Genomic DNA, 23435 nt, shown 5'->3' with positions numbered 1-23435 from the left:
ATGTTTCAAGAATACACAGACATAATACATGTAGCTCAACATAAGATTTATCCCAGAAATTAAACTAAAAATATTACCATGCTGAAAGGTATTGTGAGGAGTATCTCCATGATTATGCTAAATGCCGAACCAGTTAACTCTATGTAAATCAAAGTAAATAAAATGATATGATCCCTGGCTGGTAGCATCCTTTCAGGTCTTCTCCTAACCAGTTTTTCTTAAACTGTGGGGAGGTGTCCAGAGTGGGTCATGGGTAGGTCTACTGCTGGTGTGTCCACAGATGATAAGATTATGTGGTAACACTTTAGTATGGGGAACATAAAAAAACTTAATTACTAGTGAATTAGTAATGATCAAGATGTCACTTTAGTATGGGGAACATATTCTAAGTAACAAAAACTTAATTTACAGTAATTTAACACTATGAACACTTGTAGTTTTGTGTTTTGTTATGTAAGAACAGACCATATTCATTAAGTGTTAGTAAGGGAGAATAACTCTTCTTGTGGTACTACCACCTTATAAAGTCCATACTAAGCAAAGCATATTGAGATGGTACTACTAATAAGCAATACTTCTGAGGTTATAGAGGGAAAACTCATAGTTAATGGCTTACTGGTTGTATAATAAGGCCATGCAGAATAAGGCATTAATGAGTACGTAATAATAACCAATTAAGAGCCAATATGTTGCTAATTTGCATGCTAATAAGCACCTAATTAATGGTGACTACGTTCCCCATACTAAAGTGTTACCGATTATGTACTAGTAAAGTAATTTGTTCTTGAATGGGTGCCAGTCTCTGTGGCTCAGTTTGTAAAGCAAACCTCAGAGACATCATGGGTTTGAATCCTGCTCATAATCTCTGCCACGTATCATACTACATCTCTCTCGATCTCTACCTTAGGTCCATTCAAATAGAGTATACATTTTGTATACATGCAAAAAATCTCACCCTAAATTATGTCAAGAGTGTCAGGCCATGTAATATTAGGGACTGTTAAAGGTAACCATCTGACCAGTGTTTTGTCACATGGGCATTGCTGCTGCTGACTGATGAGATTTTCCCTGCTCTTAATGAACTCTCCATCATTCATCGTGACGTCTAAAATGGAATATACTCCCACAGATCCATCCTTGAATCCTACGAAAACACACGGCTGATCGTGCATAACCAGAGTCAAAGGCGTCTTACACAGACGCAACCTTCCTACTATTAACCCATCTGCAAGTCGCACCACTGTGAGGACACATTTGCCATGCAAGTTGCAGAGACAGCAGTTCCCCTGAGCAGGGGGATGGGATATGTAGGCAGCATAGCATCCACATTTGTCTAAGCCGGCTTTAAAGACAGCACCCTCAACTTTGACCAAACACAACCTGGCCCGAAATAGGTCCAGGATTGTTATGACTTCATCATCCGTAGAGAGGAGCACAAAGTTCCCATTTGAGGACATTTGGAGGATTTGCAGCTGGTACTGGAAACAAGAGGGAAGCTGAAATTGCCTGCACACTGTCTCCTCTGCCACTTTCCACGTGAATATTGTCCCAGAGGCATCCATCACCATTACAAACTCTGGTTGTTCTGGAAGTGTGTGGAATGCCAGAATGTGCTCAGAGCACTCAGTGCAAGAGAAGCGCTTGCTGACATAACCTGACCACAAGCCAACAGCTAACAGGTCTCCCTGATAACAGCCTATAAGGTAAGTGCTCTCAGGTGACACCTGGGCATTAGTTAGGTAAAGATGTATGTTACACACTATAACTCCATTTGCAAGCTTCCAAACCCGTGAGAGCGCCCTTTCAGAAAGACTTACCCCAAAATGACCATTTAGGGTTATCAAGATGTCTGTGGCTCTGCTACCACTAATACGCTGGGTGTTCTGCCCTGTTTCCGTCTGCCAAAGATAAATATCCCCTCCTGACAGCGTCAGAAGATGTTTTTTATCAGGAGAGAGGCAAAGTTTTTCAACGGGACAGTCGTGCAGGAAGTTGGAACATGAAATCCCTGTTTCTAAGTTCCACCCCCACACTGTCTCTGAACCATCAGTCGTGTAAAAATGCTTGTCCATCAGTTCAACTACTACATCCTTCACCCCAGACCCCATTTTGGAGGCCAAACCTGCTGCATATAACAGCTTGGAGTCCCACATTGTGAGACATCCATTTTGAGCCACAGATATCAGATTTGACGCTGCTTTGATAAGTGTAAGTAGTAGTGTGTTGGCGCCTGTGTCTAGGGAAAGAACACACTCCCCAGTGCTGATTCGCCACACAAAGACTAGGGGACAGGATTCTAACAAAGCCAGAAAGAGGTGGCCTTCCTCGGCAAGCACAGCATGAATGAAAGCCCGCCCTTGCGGTGCCAAAAACTGGCCCCATAGTACCCATTCACATGTATCCCATAATGTGACCTGGTGGGCTTCACATACCAATAAGGTGCACAGTTCTTCTGAGTAATCTGTATTGAAGATCTTAGTGGTATTGCTCCCACCAAAACACTCCTTTAAAAGAACAGGTTGTATTTTGGCCTCTATGTTCCAAAGTGTAATAGTCCCTGTGGTGTCAAGACATGCCATTTCCCACTTTTCCTCACAGACAATAACTGACAGAATAGCATTCTGATTTGGGTTTGAACAGACACCGATGAAGTTGTTAGTGTTCATGTCAAATATGGACACCTTGCCTTTTTCCTGGCCGCAGAATATGTAACAGGCATCCGAGGACCAAACCAGACAGGTCACAGAACTTGGACACTGGAAATGAGTCAGGGACTCGTTGTTGGAGATATCAAACACACTCACCGAGTTCTTCCCTTTCCACCATATGCATAACTTTCCCTGACTCACCACAAAGCCCTCAGTAACATTTAGCCCCAGTTCTGTTCTAAGTGGTTCCTCTAAGACCAGAAGCATCTCTGGGCCTTCCGCGTCCCATAGGAGAAGCTTGTAGCAATGTGTAGGAAGCAGGATAAATCGACTGCTACTTTTGACTCCAACAAACTTTAGTTTGCTCTGTTCACCCCTTAATGACAGTTCCACTCCCTCGCTCCATGGGACTTTCCATATCCATGCAGAGCCATCATCCATAACCCCAACTACAGTACCACACTCTGTCACAGCTGCTTCGACGAGGACACTCTCCCCGGCTCTGGCTGTGCTTAGTGAACTGTGAAAGGAGGGAACATCAGTGGGAGCTGGGTGAAGCGCCACCCCTACCCCACAGCCTCTTTTCCTCCTCTCCTGCCAAATATCTCTAGCATAGCCCCCCAGTTCAGGGTAGACTCCCAGGTAAGGGAGAAGCCTAGTCTCCATCACCATTGACAGCTCCAGGGGCAAGCTCTGGAGTAAGCATGCAGAGGATTTCAATATGCTTGCCAAGAGCATGCCTTCCCTGGGTAAGGACGCCTGTGGCAAACCACTCTCTCCCTCCAGCATAGTTACCAGATCACCCAAGAGATCTGCCCGAACCATAGCCTGGTGAAAACCAAGTGACATCATCACCTCACGCTCCAACTCCTCCCACCTCTCACTCTTTCTCAAGTGATGGGGCAGTTCTAGTATCTTCCTTAAATTTACTAGACCTATCCCCTTGGAAGAGGGAGATGAAGAGAGAGGTTTAAAGACAAAGGGCTGGTCGGTGGCAGAGACAGTTGTAGTAGTGTTGTTGAGCCCTGATTCGTTGGTGGTGTCGAGTGATTTAACTCTTCCGTACCCCCGCTGCCCACTGAAATAGTCAGCCAATAATGAATGAATCTCCTTCCTCACCTTTTGAGTGCCTAAATACCTCTTACCCACCACAAGCCCAAAATGCCTGCTTATCCAGAACAGGACCTGTGTCCCTGCAACCTTCCTCCTGACCAGAAACTGCCTCAAATCTAGCAGAAGTCTTTCAACATCCACTTGCAGAACCCTCGTTTTGAGTAGGGGGGCTTCACCTTGCTCAGTACATTCAACCAGCACCTTGTCATCACTGGACAGGAGGTCTGTGAGCTCGGCCTCTGTGAGCCCGGTCCTGGAGAGGGTGATGTAAGATAAGGAGCGACACACCAGAGAGGAGCTGTGTTTCTCTTCCAAGTGATCCAGCAGAGCAGAAATGGATGAATGGACACCATCAGGGAGCAAAGATTCAGTTACCTCTGAATCTGATGTGAGAGGAAGGAAACAGAAAAGAGGTGTGGTGGGAATTTTCTAGTGTTTTCATGGGATCATCTGTATGATCTGAATCAAAATATTTCTCCCCAATTGTATCTGGCCAATTACCCCCACTCTCCAAGCCGTCCCGGTCGCTGCTCCACCCCCTCTGCCGATCCGGGGAGGGCTGCAGACTACCACATACATGTGGAGTCACCAACCGCTTCTTTTCACCTGACAGTGAGGAGTTTCCCTAGGGGGGTGTAGCGCGTGGGAGGATCATGCTATTCCCCCCAGTTCCCCCTCCCCCGTGAACAGGCGCCCCGAACGACCAGAGGAGGTGCTAGTGCGGCGACCAGGACACATACCCACATCCGGCTTCCCACCCGCAGACACGGCCAATTGTGTCTGTAGGGGCGCCCGACTAAGCCGGAGGCAACACGGGGATTCGAACCAGCGATTCCCGTGTTGGTAGGCAACAGAATAGACTGGACAGTACCAAAGCAAATCATACATGTATGACAATGAGCTGTTTCAATGTCAAAGAAACATAGCTCGGCCGTTACCTTTTGCAACTAAATGATAAACAGAACTATGCTATAAAATAGCGTAATGGGGGTAACCTTATTAAGTATCAATATATTATGTTGTTTTTCTTTTACTGTGTTTATACCTGAACTCCAGAGCAGGGCGTGTATGTGCAGGAGCCGAGCGTAGAGCATCAGAGAACACGATGTCAGAGCCTGGTTCAGTATTGCCTGTTGTCCAGATGTGACCCTCCTCCCAGCACTGTTCAGCAGAGACGCTACCATCCTCACACGCGTTTTCCTGTCCGTAGCCTTTAGTTCCACATACACACAATCTGCCCTCTCCGCCTGGTCTGATGCCAACCGCTCGCCCACCTTTTTCTCCACACCCACTTTCCCCCCAGCCATATAGGGGGGCGTGTTGCATTGTGGGTAATGTAGTTTAATGGCTTGTAGGATGTGGACTTGGTTTGTAGAGACTGCAAGGATGAGTTTGACACTGGGAGGGAGGGGGGAGGGGAGACATTGGATGATTGGGCATGCATGGTTTTCGTCAGTCTGGTCTATGCCATCCAGCATTAATACTACGGGACGTTTGGTAGATGGAAAATGGAAGAGGAGGGAGGACAGACGCTCTTTAAGCTGAGTGAAAGTGAGGTGAGATTTAAAATCGTGGTCTGTGATAGAGGGTTTATGGTCAGCAGGTCTGAGTTTTGCGTCGGGGTTAGGACAGAGGTCTCCGGGATCAGGGTTACGTACAGTAGTAAGGCAAGGATTAACCTGTGGATGATGCCCTTCAGTACCAAGTTCATGATGAGGATCCAGGGGAGGTGCAGAGCCAAGGTAAAAGTGAGGCTCACAGGGGTGACCACTGAAAGTAGAGGTATGGCTAGATTGGAGCTTGGGGTGAAGAAAGGGCTTTGAGTCAGGCTTGGGGCTTGGATCAGAGCTTTCGCTATAGCCATGAGCTATTTGATAACACAGACTGGAAAGCAGGTGCTTTAAGGTGGGGTTGATGGACAGGTTGAAAAAATAAGGGATCACCACGGGATCACTGTCAGCAAGCCACGACTTTATCTGTGGAGAAGGAAAGATAACACACAGTGGTCCCATTTCAATGACATCATCATCATCATCATCATCATCATCATCAGTACTGTTGGCAGAGTTCAAAATGAACCATTGGGTTCACCTGCCAAGGGCTAGTGAAGAAGAAAATATAACCGGCCAGACATTAAACTTTGCATGTCTTGTTTCATTACAAATATTCTTCCCATGCAGTTTCATGTTTACATTGAGTTCAACGAGTACAAAGTTATATACTAGAGACAGTTGATCAGATCTAGAGTTTTTAATTAAAACCTTTGCTGTTAGCTCTTGTAGCCTGCAGTGCCTCGACCTTTCATAGTCCTTTCTGACAGCCTAATGCGTTGCTACATATTATAAGTGGACAGTAAAGTTTCAGTTCTTTTTGTTTTCCACTGTTGTTTGGCAATGAGAGGACAGTGAAGAGAGATGGTCTGACTCAACTGTGCAAGCCACCTTTCTGTACAACAGCCTGTCACAGACTTGTTAGGCTTTTATAACTTTATTTTGAGTCGTTCGTTCACAAATCAGTGTACTTGGGACAGTGAGGGCCACATCCTCACATCAAAACCTGCCATTTTGCCCGCTGACAGATGACTCCCATTAACTCATCCATCACAGTAACATTTTACCTACATTTGGTGTTCAGTGGGTGTTAATTTGGTTGGTTGATTGTTGGAGCTATGCAGTTTGATCTAGGAACTTAAAGCTGCTGGTAGGAGTTGGGGATTTTTGTTGATTTTGGACCTCCTCAGTCGTGTTTCACAGAAGAATGACTCCATTTTGCATTAGCGTTGCATCTTGCAAAGGTCCACATTCATCCTCTGAAATCTTGCACATATGTTTTGAAGAGGAAAATGAGAGGTGTAATGGTGTGTTGGAATAACGGCTGTTGGTAAGATTTACAGCGATGAGGTGATGCACTGGACAGCTTTAAGGTGTGCGTGTAAAGACAAAGGAGAGACACTGTTAGATGGACATGTCTACGTCGGAGGAGCTGAAGCGTGTACGATACCGGGGTTTCAGTTTCGCTAGTCACAATCAGCCTACCTGTTGAGCACAGTGTGCGAGCAGCACCGTTTTCCCCGTGCACGGTCCCCCAGCCACCACCATGGGACACCGGCTCTCCGCCTGCTCCACGTAAGCTCTCACCTACAACCAGTAACAAGCAGGTCTCTAAGAAGAAAGCCGCACGGGAGAAACGTCAAGAAATAACATAAGACCAGCTTCGGAATGAGCCTACTGGAATTTCTACAAAAAGAGCAAAAGGTGGGCTCGTATCCGCTGCATTTCACAGTACCGGTACCAGCCAGGGGCCCTTAACTTCTACAAAACTCCCCTGTCTGCATAGGTGGCTTTAACACAGGAAAAACATTTCTGCTTTTCATTCATCTGTGGTCTTTAGATTTCTGTCTAGCTGACGAAAAATCAGACTCAGCGTGGTTTCTTCCCTGTAAAGAAAACAATGACAAATCCATCACATATGCACCACTAGGGGGAAAAAAATCAGATCTTTTGTGCCCTCACAAGTCATCTATATAAGGTTAAAAGAGAAGACATAATAATGATAATAATAACCTGTTCCTCCTCTGGCTGAACGACATGGTAAAGACGGGACAGGATGCTGCACAGCTCTGCCTGCTCAGCCTGCTCCCTGGCCAACGAAGCGCCCAAGCAGGGCGTTTGACTTGCGGATGAAGGCTGTGAGCTCTCCGAGGTGATGGAGCTGTCAATCAAGCCCAGGAGGTCGGAATACAGCTGCTGGCAGAGGGATTCGGCGTAGCCCCGCCTCCTCGCCGACGTGTAACCATGGCGAGGGTCGCACTCTGTGGCGGTGGTGTAGACGAGGAGCTGGTGGGAGGCGACGAGGCCGGGCAGGAAGTTGACGCACAGCCGGGAAATGAAGAGCTCGTCACTCTGCGTATGGAGGACAGGCCAGGGGAAATGATTAGCGCTGGTCTCTTTGTAGCCACTTTGTAGCCACTTTGTAGCCACTCGGTCACAGATTCCCCCTGCGGCGGGAAAGCTGCCTTGGTGGCTAGAAAAGTCTAAGTCCAAGGAAAATTAAAAAACAAAAAACAAACAAAAACAAAACACCACTACCTTGTAAACTGTGGCCATAGTCCTAAATATTCTTATTCTTTTTTTCTTTTTTTTTGATTTCCCCCCCTCCCCCTTTTCTCCCCAGTTGTACTGTCCAATTAACCCCCTCTTCCGAGCCGTCCCGGTGGCTGCTCCACCCCTCTACCGACCCGGGGAGGGCTGCAGACTACCACATGCCTCCTCCCATACATGTGGAGTCGCCAGCCGCTTCTTTTCACCTGACAGTGGGGAGTTTCACCAGGGAGATGTAGCGCGTGGGAGGCTCACGCTAGCTATCCCCCCCACCCCCATAGGTAGGCGACCAGGACACATACCCACATCCGGCCTCCCACCCGCAGACACGGCCAGTTGTGTCTGTAGGGACGCCCGACCAAGCCGGAGGTAACACGGGGATTCGAACCGGCGATCCCCGTGTTGCTAGGCAACGGAATAGACCGCTACGCTACCCGGGTGCCACAAGAATGTACATCAAAAATATGTGAAAACTAAATATTTGCACAAAAAAAAACATGCGTCAGACTTACTTCCCTTTTGTTTCTCATATCAGTGTGTGTGTGTGTGTGTGTGTGTGTGTGTCAGCGATGCTCAGCAACGTCTCTTTATTACACACACATTCCCGTTTTGAGCCAGTTTTCCCAGCTTCCAATCAGGAAGCCATTAGACCGGTAATTAGTTGAGATTCACTGATGGGAATCATCCCGTGGACCTAAAGCTCCAGATGCCAGCAAGCTGCGCTTCATAAGAAGCCACGAAAAACACACAAACAAACAAACAAACAAACAAACACCGGAGCAGACAGAAGATAATCTTTTTGATGGATTTTACTTTTGGACCAAACCCCTCCATGACCCAGCAAAGCAGGTACTTCCGGCTGGTTTAAAATAAATGGCTGATTGAAAAGTCTTCCTCTCATGAGTGATTTGCCAGGTGAGGCTGTTGGTTGGGAGACTGCATGTGTCGGTACTGCGCATGTGTCGATACTGCGCATGTGTCGATACTGCGCATGTGTGGCGTAGCTTTAACCTGCAGCCGTGCTTGTGAGTCCTGCTTCATCTGCTCCAGCGCGTCTCTCTCTTTCTGGCCTGTCGCGTGGATGATCTTATGGACGTAGACCAGACAGCGCCGGATGTCTTCAGCAGACTGGTCCTCCAGAGCAAATCGCAGATCAGCTTCCAGGGCTGGGGGGGTGGGGGGGTGGATCACAACGCAAATATTAAACACTAAATCTGCATGTGTGCATACACATATGCAGATATATAGATATGGATAGCATAGAGACTGACTCGTTCATGGTTTTGCACACGAGGGCTCATGCAGGGAATGATGCGCACGCACGCACGCACGCACGCACACATACGAACAGCTGACCTGATCTGTAGTAGCTGTTGGCATCCTCTGACGTCATTAGTTTCTCCTGCTCACACAGCCCCTCAGCAGTCTGAAACATCCTCCTCAACTCCTCCTCTGTGTCCGCCATCACTTCTATGTTTCCTTGTACTTCTGACTGCTGGGGGGGAGGGGGGAGGGGGGCAATGATAATTTGATGTCTGATTTGATGTTCCATGTTAAATTCACATATGCAGGCATGCACTGTACCCTAAGATCCACACAGAGACTCCACAGTCCTGTTCTTGGTTGCAACATCTGTCCCTTTCTGAGACAGGATGTTGGTACAGTGGCCCCAGAGCGTGTACAGCGTCTACAGTATTCGATTCCACCCACATCATGTTAGCTTGTAAATCAATGGGGCTTATTTTTGATAATTATGTTTAATATTTCTAGAAGCATAATCAGACCAGTAAACATCAGTGGAGGTGGATGGCACCGATTGACTCACACTGTTTGAGAAACGATCTCACATGACGCTGTTTGCAAATGACACATGAATGCAAACGATGCACCGCCTTTCTATTTGAATTTGTTTGCCTTGCTCACATTGAGTTGTGCTACCGGACACCTCCCACAATTACACGTTAGATGCAGTTGTGCGGGCTTCACTTGTCGAGCTCATCCTAGTCAAAGAAATGACACTATTGGGGGACAATGTGTCATGTGGTAGCTCTAACATCCTGTCCTCTGGGTTGGACAGGGAGGGAGTCAATGAATGACCAAATGAATCTGTCCAACAGTGGCGTCCATCATGATCACCTGAGGACGGTGTGCGTGGGTCAGCGGGCGCAGCAGGCGGTAGGAGGGGGGTACCGTGTTCTCATCTCTCACATATGACCTCTCTAGCACCTGGGTACCGATGCCTTTCTGCTGGCACACCTGGAGCAGCTGCTGATATTCTGCCACCTCCACCCGGACGGGAATACCGGCCGTGCCGTACCGATGTCCCACCAGAGCCTGCAGCCCCACCACCATGTGGACACAAACAGGACCAGCACAATGAGACGTCTCACTTCCTGTATGTATATTTCTGTGGTCTGACTCTTTCAAGTTTGTCATATAAGAAAGAAAAAAATGTACACTTATTCTCATAATGTTGTTCTGCTGGCTCAACACACAAGTGGAAAATAAAAGTCCTCAAACAGACTCGGAGAAATCAAGGTGCAAGAACAGGATACATGATCAAAAACAGTCAGTGCAGACAGGATGGACTTTGTTGGTACGGTGACATATGCAATGGTGTTGTAAACGGTGAACTGGTGCAAACGGCGGATTGTGCAGTCGGTAACAGTAACCATAAAGAACGGCCCAAGTGTGTATAAGGCCAGTGTGTGACTGAGTGATCAGTTTAAGAGTCGCATAGCTCGGAGGCAGAAGCTATCTCGGAACCTGCTGGTCCAAGAAAGCTTCTGCCTGCAGGCCATGAGACTCCTGAACTGTGACCAGGCATGCTGCATGCATGGGCTAGATGGGCGACTGTAGCATAATATGTCCTGGCAAAAAGTGTGGCTTGCATTATAGAGTCCCCCTTCTGAAATGGAATGATAATATGATGCGTTAAACAAAATGTACCCTACGTTCACCTCGTTTTAGACGTAACACAGGGTCAGGTGCAGCGTCGCTGAGATGAACATGCCAAAAGTCACTCGGCCACGCAGTCAGAGGCAAGCGGTCAGACGGGCGGCAGGCGTCCGCCCCGTGTTGAGAGGTCACGTTATCGAGAAGGCCTGACTGACGCGGGCGAACAAGTTGTAACGACCACGGGTAACTAGACTCGCTGGACCTTGGCTATGGGTCGGACCCTTTAGTCGACTGGTTAATGTAGTCGCCCGTGGTGCGGGAGACCCGGATTCGCATCCCGGCTGCACCCTGAATTCGCTGCAAAGTGGTAAGAACAAAGGAAGCTTTGACTTGGGTAGGCCCAGTCAGGAGCCTTGCGTTGTGATGTTCATGGCGGCGTGTTTGCTGGAGTGTGTAAGAGGCGAGCTGCTCATCAGGACCCGGTCAGCGAGGGTCTGTGGGCGACTCCCTCGCTGCGGTGTGCTGACGAGGCCACACTCGGGGGCAGAAAGGGCAGCAAGGCAGAGGCCCAGAGAGTAACTTTGAACTTCCATGTTCGTCACAACAACATCTTGTTCAAGGAGACCTCACACAGCACGGGGGCTTGAATCCAGGTTTACAGGAACGTCTGGGGGTCAGCGACCGATGAACCACAGTGTTCGGTTTTGGGGATTTGAATCCACGACTGGCCTTTTAGGGGATGACCTGGCCAAGACCCCCCTGGCACCCAAACCTTCCAGCTTACAGAGCATTGTCCGGCTTGGTTGGAGACCCGCGGTACCGGTAGGAGGGGGCACAGGGGGTTCGTGTAGTCTCTGCTACACACCGTGACCGTTTTTCAAAATGTGACAAATGTGTCCTCTGAATAAGTTAAAACTGTAATAATACTTGTCATTCTAATAAAATACCAGATGTAACAATACGTTATGACAAGTTCTGCTCAATAATTTGTATTTTCTTTTAATATTTTTAAAACATCATTGCATCACATAACAATTATTGCGTGACAAGGTGTGTGCAGCAACTGGTGGATGATGGAATAACATGTGCCAATGAAATAAATGCTCCTCCTAAATGAGCCAGAGATGTAATGACAATAACAGTAGCAGAAATAACAACGTTTTCAGGCCAACGTTGTAATAATTCCTTTCCGTATAATGCAATGCAGGAGGAATCATTATTTATGAGGGATGGGACATTTTTCTAGTTGATGTAGAAATGCGTCCCCATTTCCACAAAGATCAGACAATTCCTCAGACTCACTTTTCTCAGCGTCCCTCATGTGGGACATATGAAGGCTTGTTTAACTCATCAATATTGTAACGTGCATAGATAAGTAGACACGCTGGCCGCTGGCTGGTGGGTCTGACGCTTTAGTCTAGCGGTTAGCGGCGGCTCCTGCGGTGCGGGCGATACGGGTTCGCTTCCCGGCCGCGGCAGTTCCTGTGGTTGCGTTGTCCCCCGAATTCGCTACAATATCAATGATGACGTAGCTCCTGAAGTATAGTCCTGTGTGCAGCTTGTGTTGCCCTGCAGCACAGTGACGCCTTCTCAGCTATTCTGGCTTTTGTTTTTCATCCTGCCCTTGTTCACATGGCAAAGATGCGTGCAAAACGGAAAAATAAAGGATTGTAGAACCTGATAATGTAATAAATCCCCGATAATGTAACAACCCTGATAATGTAATAAAAAATGCACTTGAGGCCATTGAAAATGCAATAAAACCTGACAATGTAATAACTTCCTGATAATGTAATAAAGTGCATTTCCCGATAATGTAATAAACTTTTTACCGATAATGTAATAAAGTATTGCATTAACAGGAGGTTATTACATGATCAGGTTAGCCTTCATTTTGCAGGTCCTGATAATGTCATAATTCCCCAATATTGTAATAATTTAACAGCAGACCACCTATTAATGGGTTCAAGTGGTGATACTGTGTTGGCAACTCTAGCTCCAGAGCTCCAGCGCCACCAACAGGTCAAAGTTGGACATGTATGAATGTTTATTAACTTTTGACCTGTTTATCCATTTTTCACAACCACTGTATCACTGGAGCTGCACTTTATTATATTATCAGGAAGTTATTACATTATCAGGTTTTATTGCATTTTCAATGGACTCAAGAGCAGATTTTTATTACATTATCTGGGTTATTACATTATTGGGAATTTATTACATTATCAGGTTCTACAAGGATGAACCTTGATAAGGTGTGCGTACATCAAATAGAAAGTGGATGGAGGAGGCGATGCTTGTGCTGATAACTGAATTGTAGCAGATAGTCCCACCGCGCATTTCTTTTCATGAATTCTCCTTTTTTTTTTGCTTTTAGTTGATTTTACTTTGTCTTAATACTCCCGGTTGAACGGAGGAGCGTGCCATGATAAGCTGTTGGAGTGACACGGGCTCAGATCAGCCACCTTCTTTTTTAGGCAACCTAGAAATCTTCAGAAGCGTCAATACATACCCCCCCCCCATTAGTCAGCAGTAACACTATCGTAGCTATAATAGCAGCTATTGTCACTGCTGGGAAGGTCGAGCTTCCGCTTCCGGTGTGGGAAGATGGCGGCGCGAATTCACGTTTCACGCAGTGCCGTCCGTGCAGCGTCTTTGTCCGCGTCTGCGTTTCCGCTTGTTTTGTCTTCGTTTGATGGCTGGGAGAGCTGGCTCCGGATCGGCTGGGAGAGCCTGGTCTGCTGCGTCCTGTGGGCCCAGGGACCACGGTCCTGCCCGGAGCTGCGAACGAGGAGGTAACCGAGTGTTACCGCTCCAGCTTCGCGGCCCCGAACCGTAGCTGGAAGCCTCTGGTGGGTCGCTCGCCCGTTTAGCTTAGCCTGGCTCGTAACAAACGTCACCAAGAGTCCGGACCAGCTCTGCGGGGGAGATCGGGGCGCTGCAGTCACTTTAACACACAGCCTCCCTCTGATGCATAACTATTGTAACCTATTTTTCTGGACTTGCCTGTTAGTGATTTTGAGTTCCTGTTATAAGCTGTTGCCACAGCATATGCCTTGAGCTCTTATTTTGAAGGCTGAAGAGAGAGCGGAAGTGCTGTACGCAGTGTTGTTGCTGTGGCGTTCTGTTGGGGGAAGAATCCAAATAACGTGGTCCTCGTGTGAAAGTGGAACCTCCGTATTTGTTATTTTATAGTTTCATACAGTATAGGCGACATCTACAAACCCTCGGCTACATTGGTGGCAGCGGTGGGATCCGGAAGTGTGCAGATCCTCAGAAGTCTCTTCGGAGCGCGGGAATAACAAAGCGCGAGGGCGCGCTTCCGGGGAGGGTGACGACTGTAAACTACTAATAAGACCCGTTAGCCCCTAGCTAACGGGTCTGACCCTTTAGCCGAGCGGTTAGTGATGTCGCCTTGTGGTGCAATACACCCCGTATCGGATCCCGCACCGGGCAAGAAAATAACCGGTTACACCAGCATCACTTGGTAACGGTGGCAACCTTGCTATCTGTATCTCGGTGGCTGCGGCTAAAAACAGAATTTACACACACGGCTGCGACTACGTCGCCCCCACAGATTACCCACAAAGCCCCACCCCCTCCTCCTTAAAGGGGCAAGGCTCAGTTTGCAACACGAGGGTGGGCTGACGGGACGCGGAAACGGGGCTGGCTGCTGGCGGTCTGGCGGCGGGCTCGCTTGGCGCTGACTGGGGTGCTTTTGGTGTCGCCGTGTGGAGTGCGGGAAGGTGTGTGGAGGGTGTCTGGCTGGGAGAGCTGGCGCTGGATCTGCTGCTCCATCCTGTGGGCCCAGGGACCACGGCCCTGCCCGGAGTTGCGCCCTACGAGGAAACACCGAGGGCGGTCTGACAGGACGCGGAAGCGGGGCAGGCTAAGCTAACTGCTAGCCCACGCAGAGCGGCAGTTCCCACAGTCACGCTGGCTGGCGTTCGTTCCCTTAGACCAGTGGACATTTTGGACTGAGTTGCACCGAGTGGACTGTGTTGTCATCTGTTTGTGTTTTTTGTTTTTTTGTTTGCTTTGTTCTCTCTGTTTTTGTATGGTTTTGGTGGTGTCGTTTTCGGGAAATTTGGGATGTGTGTTTTTGTCTTTTGTGTGGCACTGCTGTGGGCTGGGGGAAACGGGACAGTAAGTTGTTCCTGATTCCTGACCAGTTCATTATGATCATGACTCCAGCCTACATTACTTATGTAACCTATTTTTCTGGACTTAGCCTGTTAGTGATTTTAAGTGCCTGTTATAAGCTGTCGCCACAACATATGCCTTGAGCTCTTATTTTGAAGGCTGAAGAGAGAGCGGAAGTGCTGTATGTAGCGTGGTGGCGGTGGCGTTTACTGTTGGGGGAAGAATCCAAAATAAAGTGGCCCTCGTGTGAAAGTGGAGCCTCCGCATTTGTTATTTTATAGTTTCATACAGTACAGGCGACATCTACAAACCCTCGGCTACACTGATGTACTCACGATGAAGAAGGGACCAGCAGAGCTCTCTCTGCACTCCTGCATCAGCTGCTGTCTAACAGTCTGGTCCGGCCACCGACTCGGATCACTGGACTCGAACGGGTCTATGACCTATAGGAACACGCGTGCACGCGCGCACACACGCATTTTTATGGACAAACAGACGCACAGATTCATACACACGCAGCCACGTATGCACATACATGCGTACACACAGATATGCAGACAAACTCAGACTGGGGCACAATGAAACATGCAAATACACGTTCTGCTTGCAAACACGTATCAATGTCAGTTCACACAATCTTTTATAACAATACAGAGGAAAGGTGATTGGTGAGCCAAATAGAAAGAGTGGCACACCCGGGTGAAGGGCGTAATAACAACACTGGCTCGTAACAAGACGTGAAAGCGGTGGACGAGGCGTCGAGTCCCCCTGTCTCGTGTCCTGCGCTGGGAAGACAGGTGGCTGGTGGAACAGCAGCGGTGGCGCTGCCTCAAGGCGAGACAGGACACTGGCGTTCAACAGCTGGTCGTAATTTTATATGCAGGCCTAGTTTTAATTTTAATAGGCTGCATTGTGTGGCGATGCAGTGGAAATGGAGATGATATGAGGTGCCGTTTAGGCCATATATCAAGAAAGCTTGCACACACACTGCTTTTCCCCTCACACATACACATAAAAATCTTGCACACACTCTTTTTACCTTGAACATGCACAGAAAAAGCTCACACACATGCCACTTTTCCCTTGCACATACACCACTTTTTCTCACACATAGCATAAAAAAAGTTCATGCATGCACTACTTTTACCTTGCACATGCACAGAAAAAGCTTGCTCGTACACTTTCTCTCACGAGCTTTTAATGTGACTTGAATGAAGAAGGTTGTGTGTGTGCGAGGCAAAAGTAGTGCATGCGCGAGCTTTTTATTTTAACGTGTGAGGAAAAGTAGTGTATGTGCAAAGTAAAAGTGGTATGCATGTGAGCTTTTTATGTGCATGTTCAAGGTAAAAATAGTGTATGTGCAAGCTTTTTCTGTGCATGTGTGAGGAAAAAGTAATGTATGTGCAAGCTTTCTTGATATATGGCCTAAATGGCACCTCATAATTCACACACATATGCACAGTGCATGTGTGCATGTGTGTGTCTCTCTCTCTCTCTCACACACACACACACACACACACACACACACATGGACATGGACATGGACATGGACATGGACATAACATCCCATAACAAACACGTGTATACTTTTGAAAGCGACATCGGTATCTCAGACTGGTGGACACTGGGCCAGTGTCATTAGGGTTTCTTGGTTTTCTCAGGGAAACACAGCAAAGTTGTGTTTCTGTATTCACTCTTCCTCTTCCCACCCAAACTCTGACAGAAAGTTTTTTTTAAAATTCATACTGCCTTCTAGTCACACATGTACTTTAAACCAAGATAACACTGGTCTACGTGAAGTTGTTATGACATCTGAGCTAGCAGGATCCTTACCCTACCTGCTTTTGACGGCAGTTAATAATCAGGACAACACAGATAAGTGTCATATTTCATACTGTCATCCAGTTTGCAATGGAGAGACAGTTCATTATGATGGCAGCAAGGGGCAGGAAGAATGTAAAAGCTGAATCAGCGTGACGTCTCCACCTTTATAATCACCATCATTTCTCTCTGTGTTTCTGCTCGGCTTGTGGTTTAGAAATCAACAGTTACCGGAACGAAGAGAGCTGTCAGGGGGGAGAGACGGAGGGAGGGAGGAGGGGAGGGGGGGGGGGGGGCAGACTCACCCTGACATCCACTCCCAGCGTGTGTCTGCAATGCTCCCGGAGTCTGGGGAACACCGTCTCTCTCAGAGCCCTGCGCTCCACCGCAGAATCTACACAGTACACACACGCACACACACCCACACGCACACACACGCAAGAACACACACACGCACACACGTGAGAACACACACACACACGCACACATGTAAGAACACGTACACACACGTGAGGACACGCATACACACGCACACGTGAGAACACACACGCACGCACGCACATACACACACGTGAGAACAAACATATGCGCGCGCGCGCGAGAACATACACATATACACACACACGTGAGAACACATACACACACGAGAACACACACGTATATATATATCTATATACTACAGATGTGTGTATATGCAAGTGTATACCTACAGTGTGTGTGTGTGTGACACACACACACACGTGATATATATATATATATATATATATATATATATATACATACACACACAAGCACGTCATACACTGCACCTCTCGTATGGTTCAAGACAGCGATGCAAAAAGCGCGGTGAGGGTCGCACCTGGACCAGCTTCACTATGTCCGTGATCGTAAGTCTCCTACCTTCTGGGTTGGAGCTCAGATAGACTTTCACGCAGGAAGATCTGCGGCCGAGACCCGGCGGAGACCCGTCCATCCGTCCCCCTCTGGAGCTCGAGTCTAATCCGTCTTACGTGGTTCTCAAGGGAAACAAGACTCCACATCCACACCGCTAAGAAGCCCACCACCACCTCCCCCACTTCTTACCTCAGCTTCACTTGGCAAACTGGTGAGCAAGCTGCAGACCGGCCCTCTGCACCCATAATGAACATTTCATCAACGTAAGATAACCAAAAAGTTAAGATGTCACGCTGAGGAGAGCTGCTTGTTCCCCCTCTGTGCTGTTGGTGTGTCTGCCCCCTCCTCCCCCCCCCCCGGCTCCAGCCAGGAAACTCAGGCCTTGGGTGGTTTACTGTGGGCTGCGTGTGAACATGATCACACCCACTTTTCACTGAAGGAAACTACACAAAAAAAACCAAAAAACAAAAAACACACACACACACACACACACACACACAAAGACAAAGCCGTAAGACAGCTTTTCATCAATTATTTTATTAATTAACATTTGTACACAATAAATACAAACTTAGTTTTTCACAGCCAACAATAATATGCAGAAAGACTTTTGCACCTGTTTTCATTATTGTCACCATGGCAACAGTCTGTGAAGAGAGAGAGAAGGCCAGTTTCCCACCGCATTATTCATAATAGCAGCTGTGCAACTTCTCCAAACTTAAGGATGAAATAGTGCATACATATATATGTATATATGTATATATATATATATATATACATATATATACATATACACACACACATATACATATATACATATATATGTATGCATACAAAAACAGGGCTAAAAAAATCACCGAACTGAAGGGGCTGTTGAAAAGAAGGGGGACATTACGGAGTCGTATCTTGGCAGGCGGAGAATGGGCTGATGACGGGAGGGTATAAAAGGGTATTTGACTGCTTGGGATTGGGCTGTGAACAGCTCAGTGGTGGGGGGGAGGGGAAGTACTGTAGGACACTGCTGTAAACCATAAACTTCAAAACAAGTTTGAAAAACATTATAAATAAGATCTCAGAGAGATCAAGGAGAGCCCGCTGTCCACATATCCACCGTCCACACTGCAAAAAGTCACGCTAGCCCCCGATAACTAAGCGCCGTCGCGCAACCCCTGCAACTTGTGAAGTCAACCCAGCACGCTTTGTTGCATTTGGCGTGGCCACGGTGCAAAACGTGCCACGCGCACTGCATCGGATTCACTCAGAAGTGAGGCTGCAAACCGCCCCGGGTCCTCTGCACCCACTGGCACCGCTTGTCTCAGTACGACACTTGTTCATAACTCGGTTCCCCCTCAGCAAGAGGCAGGGAAGAAACACTGACATCTGACCTTAGATATACTAATGACTGTGGAGGGCAGCTCCTCCCCACGCCGGCCACACGACACCAGTTAGAGAGACGAGTCGAACCCGGCCTCGGACCCAATAGCCTCCTCTCGCTCCTCTACCAGGCATTCCCAGACACACACACACACACAGAGACAGCCGTGCCCTTCGCTAAGATCAAAATACACACTCGTCACGTCTTCATTCAAAACATCAGACCTTTTTTTTTTGTCTTTTTATGTAAAAGGAAAATAACAAGTTACACCGTCCACCTTCCTCTCTCCTTCTCATCAGAAGAGAGACAACAAAACATTACGTCATCAGTCACACTGAAACAAAGAGGATCCTCCGAAGTATAACGATGAGTTGAACTGCTGTGATCGTTTCTGGATCAATCATATTGCCAAGCGCTGCCCAGAAAGAGTCGCTTCTATCAATCATAATTAGAGGGTTTAGTCTCAAGAGGATACACTGTTACTTTCCAGCAGGGTAAAAATAATTAAAAGTGCTACATTGCCCTTTGGGCAGGGATTTTCAAAAGGCTTGAGTGACGTCTGGAGAGGAATTAGATTTACTCTGAACAACGTAACAAAAAAAAAAAAAAAAAACAAAAAAAATTAACCAAACGACAACAAACGAGCATAAAAAGAAACATCTGGATTGGCCTCGTGTTGTACGCCTTTTGCTACAGTGGCCCATTTTGCACAATTGAAAACGTGGTAATGACGGTTGAAGTACAATTTAATCTTGTATACAGGTTTCATTTTTTTTTGTCACAACGGAGGGTTCGAACATAAAACAGGATGGAAAAGGTAGAACCGATATCAGACTGAATATGCTGCATGACCACGTGGCTATACGCTGTGTCTCGCCTGACAGGACATCAGGGGGAGACCAGCTAAGTGAGGGTAAGCTCTGTAACGGAACTAAGCAAAAAGAAAGTAGACCTGATTAGATAAGATAAACGTCAAACGACAAAATCCATCCCTTCATTCTGCGTTTCATCCGAACACCGAAGACTCCGACCCCTGTCCGATTCCGGTGTCCGCACCGGTCCAGACGAAACGTCGCCACCCTTGAAGTCGCTCGGTTTAATCGCCGGCGAGATTCGAAACCCTGTGAACTGTCTCCGTGTCTCGGCGTCAGGGTCCCTCCTACGGTGCCGATCTCTTTCAGAACTAAATATTAGTGATAGTCACACCCGCCAGGCCACGCAGGGACAAGCGCAGAGAAGAGATAGTGATGTGTGTGTGTCAGCAGGTGTAATGTTACCTGTAATGCCATGTATGTCTGATTGTTACACACAGACTGCCGATGAAAAGAGTGGATCGTTGAAGAAAAAGGCAGAGAGAGAGAGAGAGAGAGAGAGAGAGAGAGAGAGAGAGAGAGAGAGAGAGAGAGAGAGAGAGAGAGAGAGAGAGAGAGAGAGAGAGAGAGAGAGAGAGAGAGAGAGAGAGAGAGAGAGAGAGAGAGAGAGAGAGAGAGAGTGTGAGTGTGAGTGTGTGGAGAGATGGCAAGAGTGGTAAAGACAGAGCAGAATGTTCAGGGAGGATCCAGCCTCCGTTTTTTCTTCTTTCCCTCGCTCGTTCTTCCACTCTCTCTTCCCCTTCCTCCTGTCTTCCCTCGACACCTCCTAATGATATTTACAATGCCCTTTCAAGATCAAGACGAGGATACATTTTCCACTACATATCAAACAGGTATTCCATTCAACTGGGTTAGGCTATATGAAATGCTGCGCATAACTCTGGAACATTCCTATGACGACAGTAATGTACTGTACTAATACACACTGAGTACGTATATGATGATCGGACTATATATGGCAAAAAAGGGCCATCCCGTACACCACCCGCTTTCTCCCTCCCCTTAATAAAACCTCAACGTCACTCTGAAAAATGACTCGTTGGGCAAGTTTTTTTTTTCTTTCCCCAATCCAGCCTTATCGAGCGTCTTTCCTGTCATGTCTCCTGAACGTTTCTTGAAGCAAGTCAGATAGATATTGACAGCCATGTGTAAAGGTTCTTGGAAGCAGCAGTTAGCTGACAGTATGATGGGCTAGTAGTTTGTCTTAAAATATCTTTTGCAAGCTTGACAGGTTAAGATAAAAAAAAGAAGAAGAAAAGGCTAAAGCCCAGGTTATTGTGCAGCGCTGCCCTCTTCTCACACCCGTCCCCGCCCCAAAATATCTTTTTCTACCTCCTCTTCATCATCCTCACGGACGTCATCTGGCTGGATTCCTTTACTTGATATAGCTGTCACGAGGTGATGTTTTAAGGCAAGGTGGGAAGAACCGGGGATGAGGAGGAGGGTGGCTACTGCTGAATTCTTCCATTTCTTGGGGAGGCTAATGTGGAGACTTTGAAATTTGGATATGCTGCCACTGTCCCGTCTACCTCCCCTGCTTTCTCCCTGCACCACCCCTCAGCCTTAGGATGAGGGGTGAAATGAGCTGTACTCGGATCATTTAGTCCACTTTAGTTTGCAGTTCAGCTCCCCGGCGGGTATGTCCGTCCGTCCGTCCTCCGTGATTCCGTCTGTCTGCCCACCTGCTCGTCTGTCAGACCAGTGTAATCTCCACCTCCTCGGTCTTATCACTCTTCTCTTGGAGTCTGCGGGGGTGCTGCTTAGGGGGAGGTGGGGCAGCACGTACCTGCAGGGGTAGAGGAAGATACTCTGTAACAGCAGCAGCATGTTAGAGACAACAAAGACTGGTTCAGAGCTATAATTTTCTTCTACAAGACACCTTATATCATCAGGTGCATTCTTAAGAGTTAAGAGAGGAGTTTTCATCTGCAAAAACAGGAGGCGATTTCCAACAGGAAGAACTACACGAACTCCCAGGCTGGCGCGAACCACAAGTGGAACTACCCCGTAGTCGGCCCTCTCGAGTGTCGTGTTTCCATAGCGATGTAGGAACCACCGGGCTCATGAGTTGACGTCAACATTTTGCAACAGCTTTCACCGCGATGTAATTACAGCGCGCCCTGGTGCCCACGACAACAACAGATCAACATGTAGCTTTTTTATTTTCTCCCGGCACTGCTTTATTTTCTCCCGTTACTGCTTGGCTGTGTGATGTATCCCGAGCCCATCCAGGTGGCGAGAAATGTCGAGGTAAATCTTCTCGTTTCTCCTCGAGGACTCGAACCCCAGCTGAACCTCGTTGGTGGTGTAGTAAGCCAGCAAAGCCTGCACCTCCTCGCTTGTCCATTTTTCGGCTGATTTCTCGCTTGATCGGAATTCTCTAGTGTTAGTGCTTGCTACCACACAGGTTGGTTGCTGGCTTATAAAAACGGCGCTTGTTGAACACCGAAGAAGTAGGCCGGTTGCTTCCGATGTTCAACCTATCAGCATCGAGCCCCACCCAGCAGGTTTTCAGGGCTGCTCAGAAGTACCTACCCCACAGCAGGGACTACAGACGTTCCCGTAAAAGTCCCAGTCAGAGTTCCGGTCTGGGGTAGTTCCTCTAGTGGAAACACGAGCAAAGCTGCCGGCCCCCCTAAAAGGTTCGGGTAGTTCCGCTGGTGGAAAATGACCTAGTGTTCCCCCTACCATCGTCTTGGCGGGTAGGCCCACTGCTCCAGGGGAAGAGCTAAGGTTACCTACCACCCTGCCCAAGAAAAAAAATCTAGGGGAAACGCTGACAACCTTATCCCTGGATTGCAGGAATTGCAGAACGCATTTTGAGATGAAATCATGGGTATCAGAGTTACGTACTCTACTAAACATAGAGAAGGCTTCTGATCTGTTTAACCTCATATCGCCAAGGAAAACCAAGGCAGCCTTGCCTGAAATTTACTCTATCAGGGACAACACTGTTAAATCCAGCCTTATAAAAGGAAATGGGAGTGCTTTGAATCATGACCCCAGGGTTGTTTATCAGATTGTTAGTGCTACTCTCTCCCGAGAGAGAAAATAAAAATACTGATTTGTAATTAAATTTTGAAGTCCTCTTCTGTTCCTCAGCTACACAAAGCAAAAATTGCAAGTTAAGAAAGAACATTGATTAGTGACCTCGTAACCTTGACAATAAAGCAATGAACAAATGTATTTTCTTTTCTTTTTTTAACCCCCCCCCCTTTTCTCCCCAGTTGTACCCGGCCAATTTACCCCACTCTTCCGAGCCGTCCCGGTCGCTGCTTAACCCCCTCTGCTGATCCGGGGAGGGCTGCAGACTACCACATGCCTCCTCTGATACATATGGAGTCGCCAGCCGCTTCCTTTCACCTGACAGTGACGAGTTTTGCCAGGGGGATGTAGTGCATGGGAGGATCACACTATTCCCCCCAGTTTCCCCTCCCCCCCGAACAGGCACCCCAACCAATCAGAGGGGGCACTAGTGCAGCGACCAGGACACACACCCACATCCAGCTTCCCACCCACAGATACGGCCAATTGTGTCTGTAGGGACACCCGACCAAGCCAGAGGTAACAC

The 23435-nt window shown here is 47.7% G+C and overlaps 2 protein-coding genes across 2 annotated transcripts in view; both read right to left on the bottom strand.

Moving 5' to 3' along the window:
- The window catches only part of LOC130115276 (NACHT and WD repeat domain-containing protein 2-like), a 41225-nt gene extending 23529 nt beyond the window's left edge, over positions 1 to 17696 (bottom strand). Inside the window, exons 1-10 of the mRNA XM_056282888.1 lie at positions 17624 to 17696; positions 17029 to 17117; positions 15238 to 15345; positions 9998 to 10195; positions 9218 to 9356; positions 8848 to 9027; positions 7325 to 7794; positions 6797 to 6898; positions 4807 to 5737; positions 1020 to 4144 (exon numbers count right to left, since the gene is read on the bottom strand). Of these exons, the coding sequence (XP_056138863.1) occupies positions 1020 to 4144; positions 4807 to 5737; positions 6797 to 6898; positions 7325 to 7794; positions 8848 to 9027; positions 9218 to 9356; positions 9998 to 10195; positions 15238 to 15345; positions 17029 to 17117; positions 17624 to 17696 (5415 nt within the window). The remainder of the gene's footprint in view (positions 1 to 1019; positions 4145 to 4806; positions 5738 to 6796; positions 6899 to 7324; positions 7795 to 8847; positions 9028 to 9217; positions 9357 to 9997; positions 10196 to 15237; positions 15346 to 17028; positions 17118 to 17623) is intronic.
- Positions 17697 to 18141: 445 nt separating this feature from the next.
- LOC130115761 (F-BAR and double SH3 domains protein 2-like) overlaps positions 18142 to 23435 on the bottom strand; it is a 129890-nt gene continuing 124596 nt past the window's right edge. Inside the window, exon 21 of the mRNA XM_056283578.1 lies at positions 18142 to 21650. Within this exon, the coding sequence (XP_056139553.1) occupies positions 21558 to 21650 (93 nt within the window). The 3' untranslated portion in view covers positions 18142 to 21557. The remainder of the gene's footprint in view (positions 21651 to 23435) is intronic.

The sequence above is a fragment of the Lampris incognitus genome, chromosome 7, assembly GCF_029633865.1.
Source record: "Lampris incognitus isolate fLamInc1 chromosome 7, fLamInc1.hap2, whole genome shotgun sequence".
Lineage (NCBI taxonomy): Eukaryota > Metazoa > Chordata > Actinopteri > Lampriformes > Lampridae > Lampris > Lampris incognitus.
Note: the sequence above shows the minus strand (reverse complement) of the source record. Positions and strands in the feature narration are given on the sequence as shown.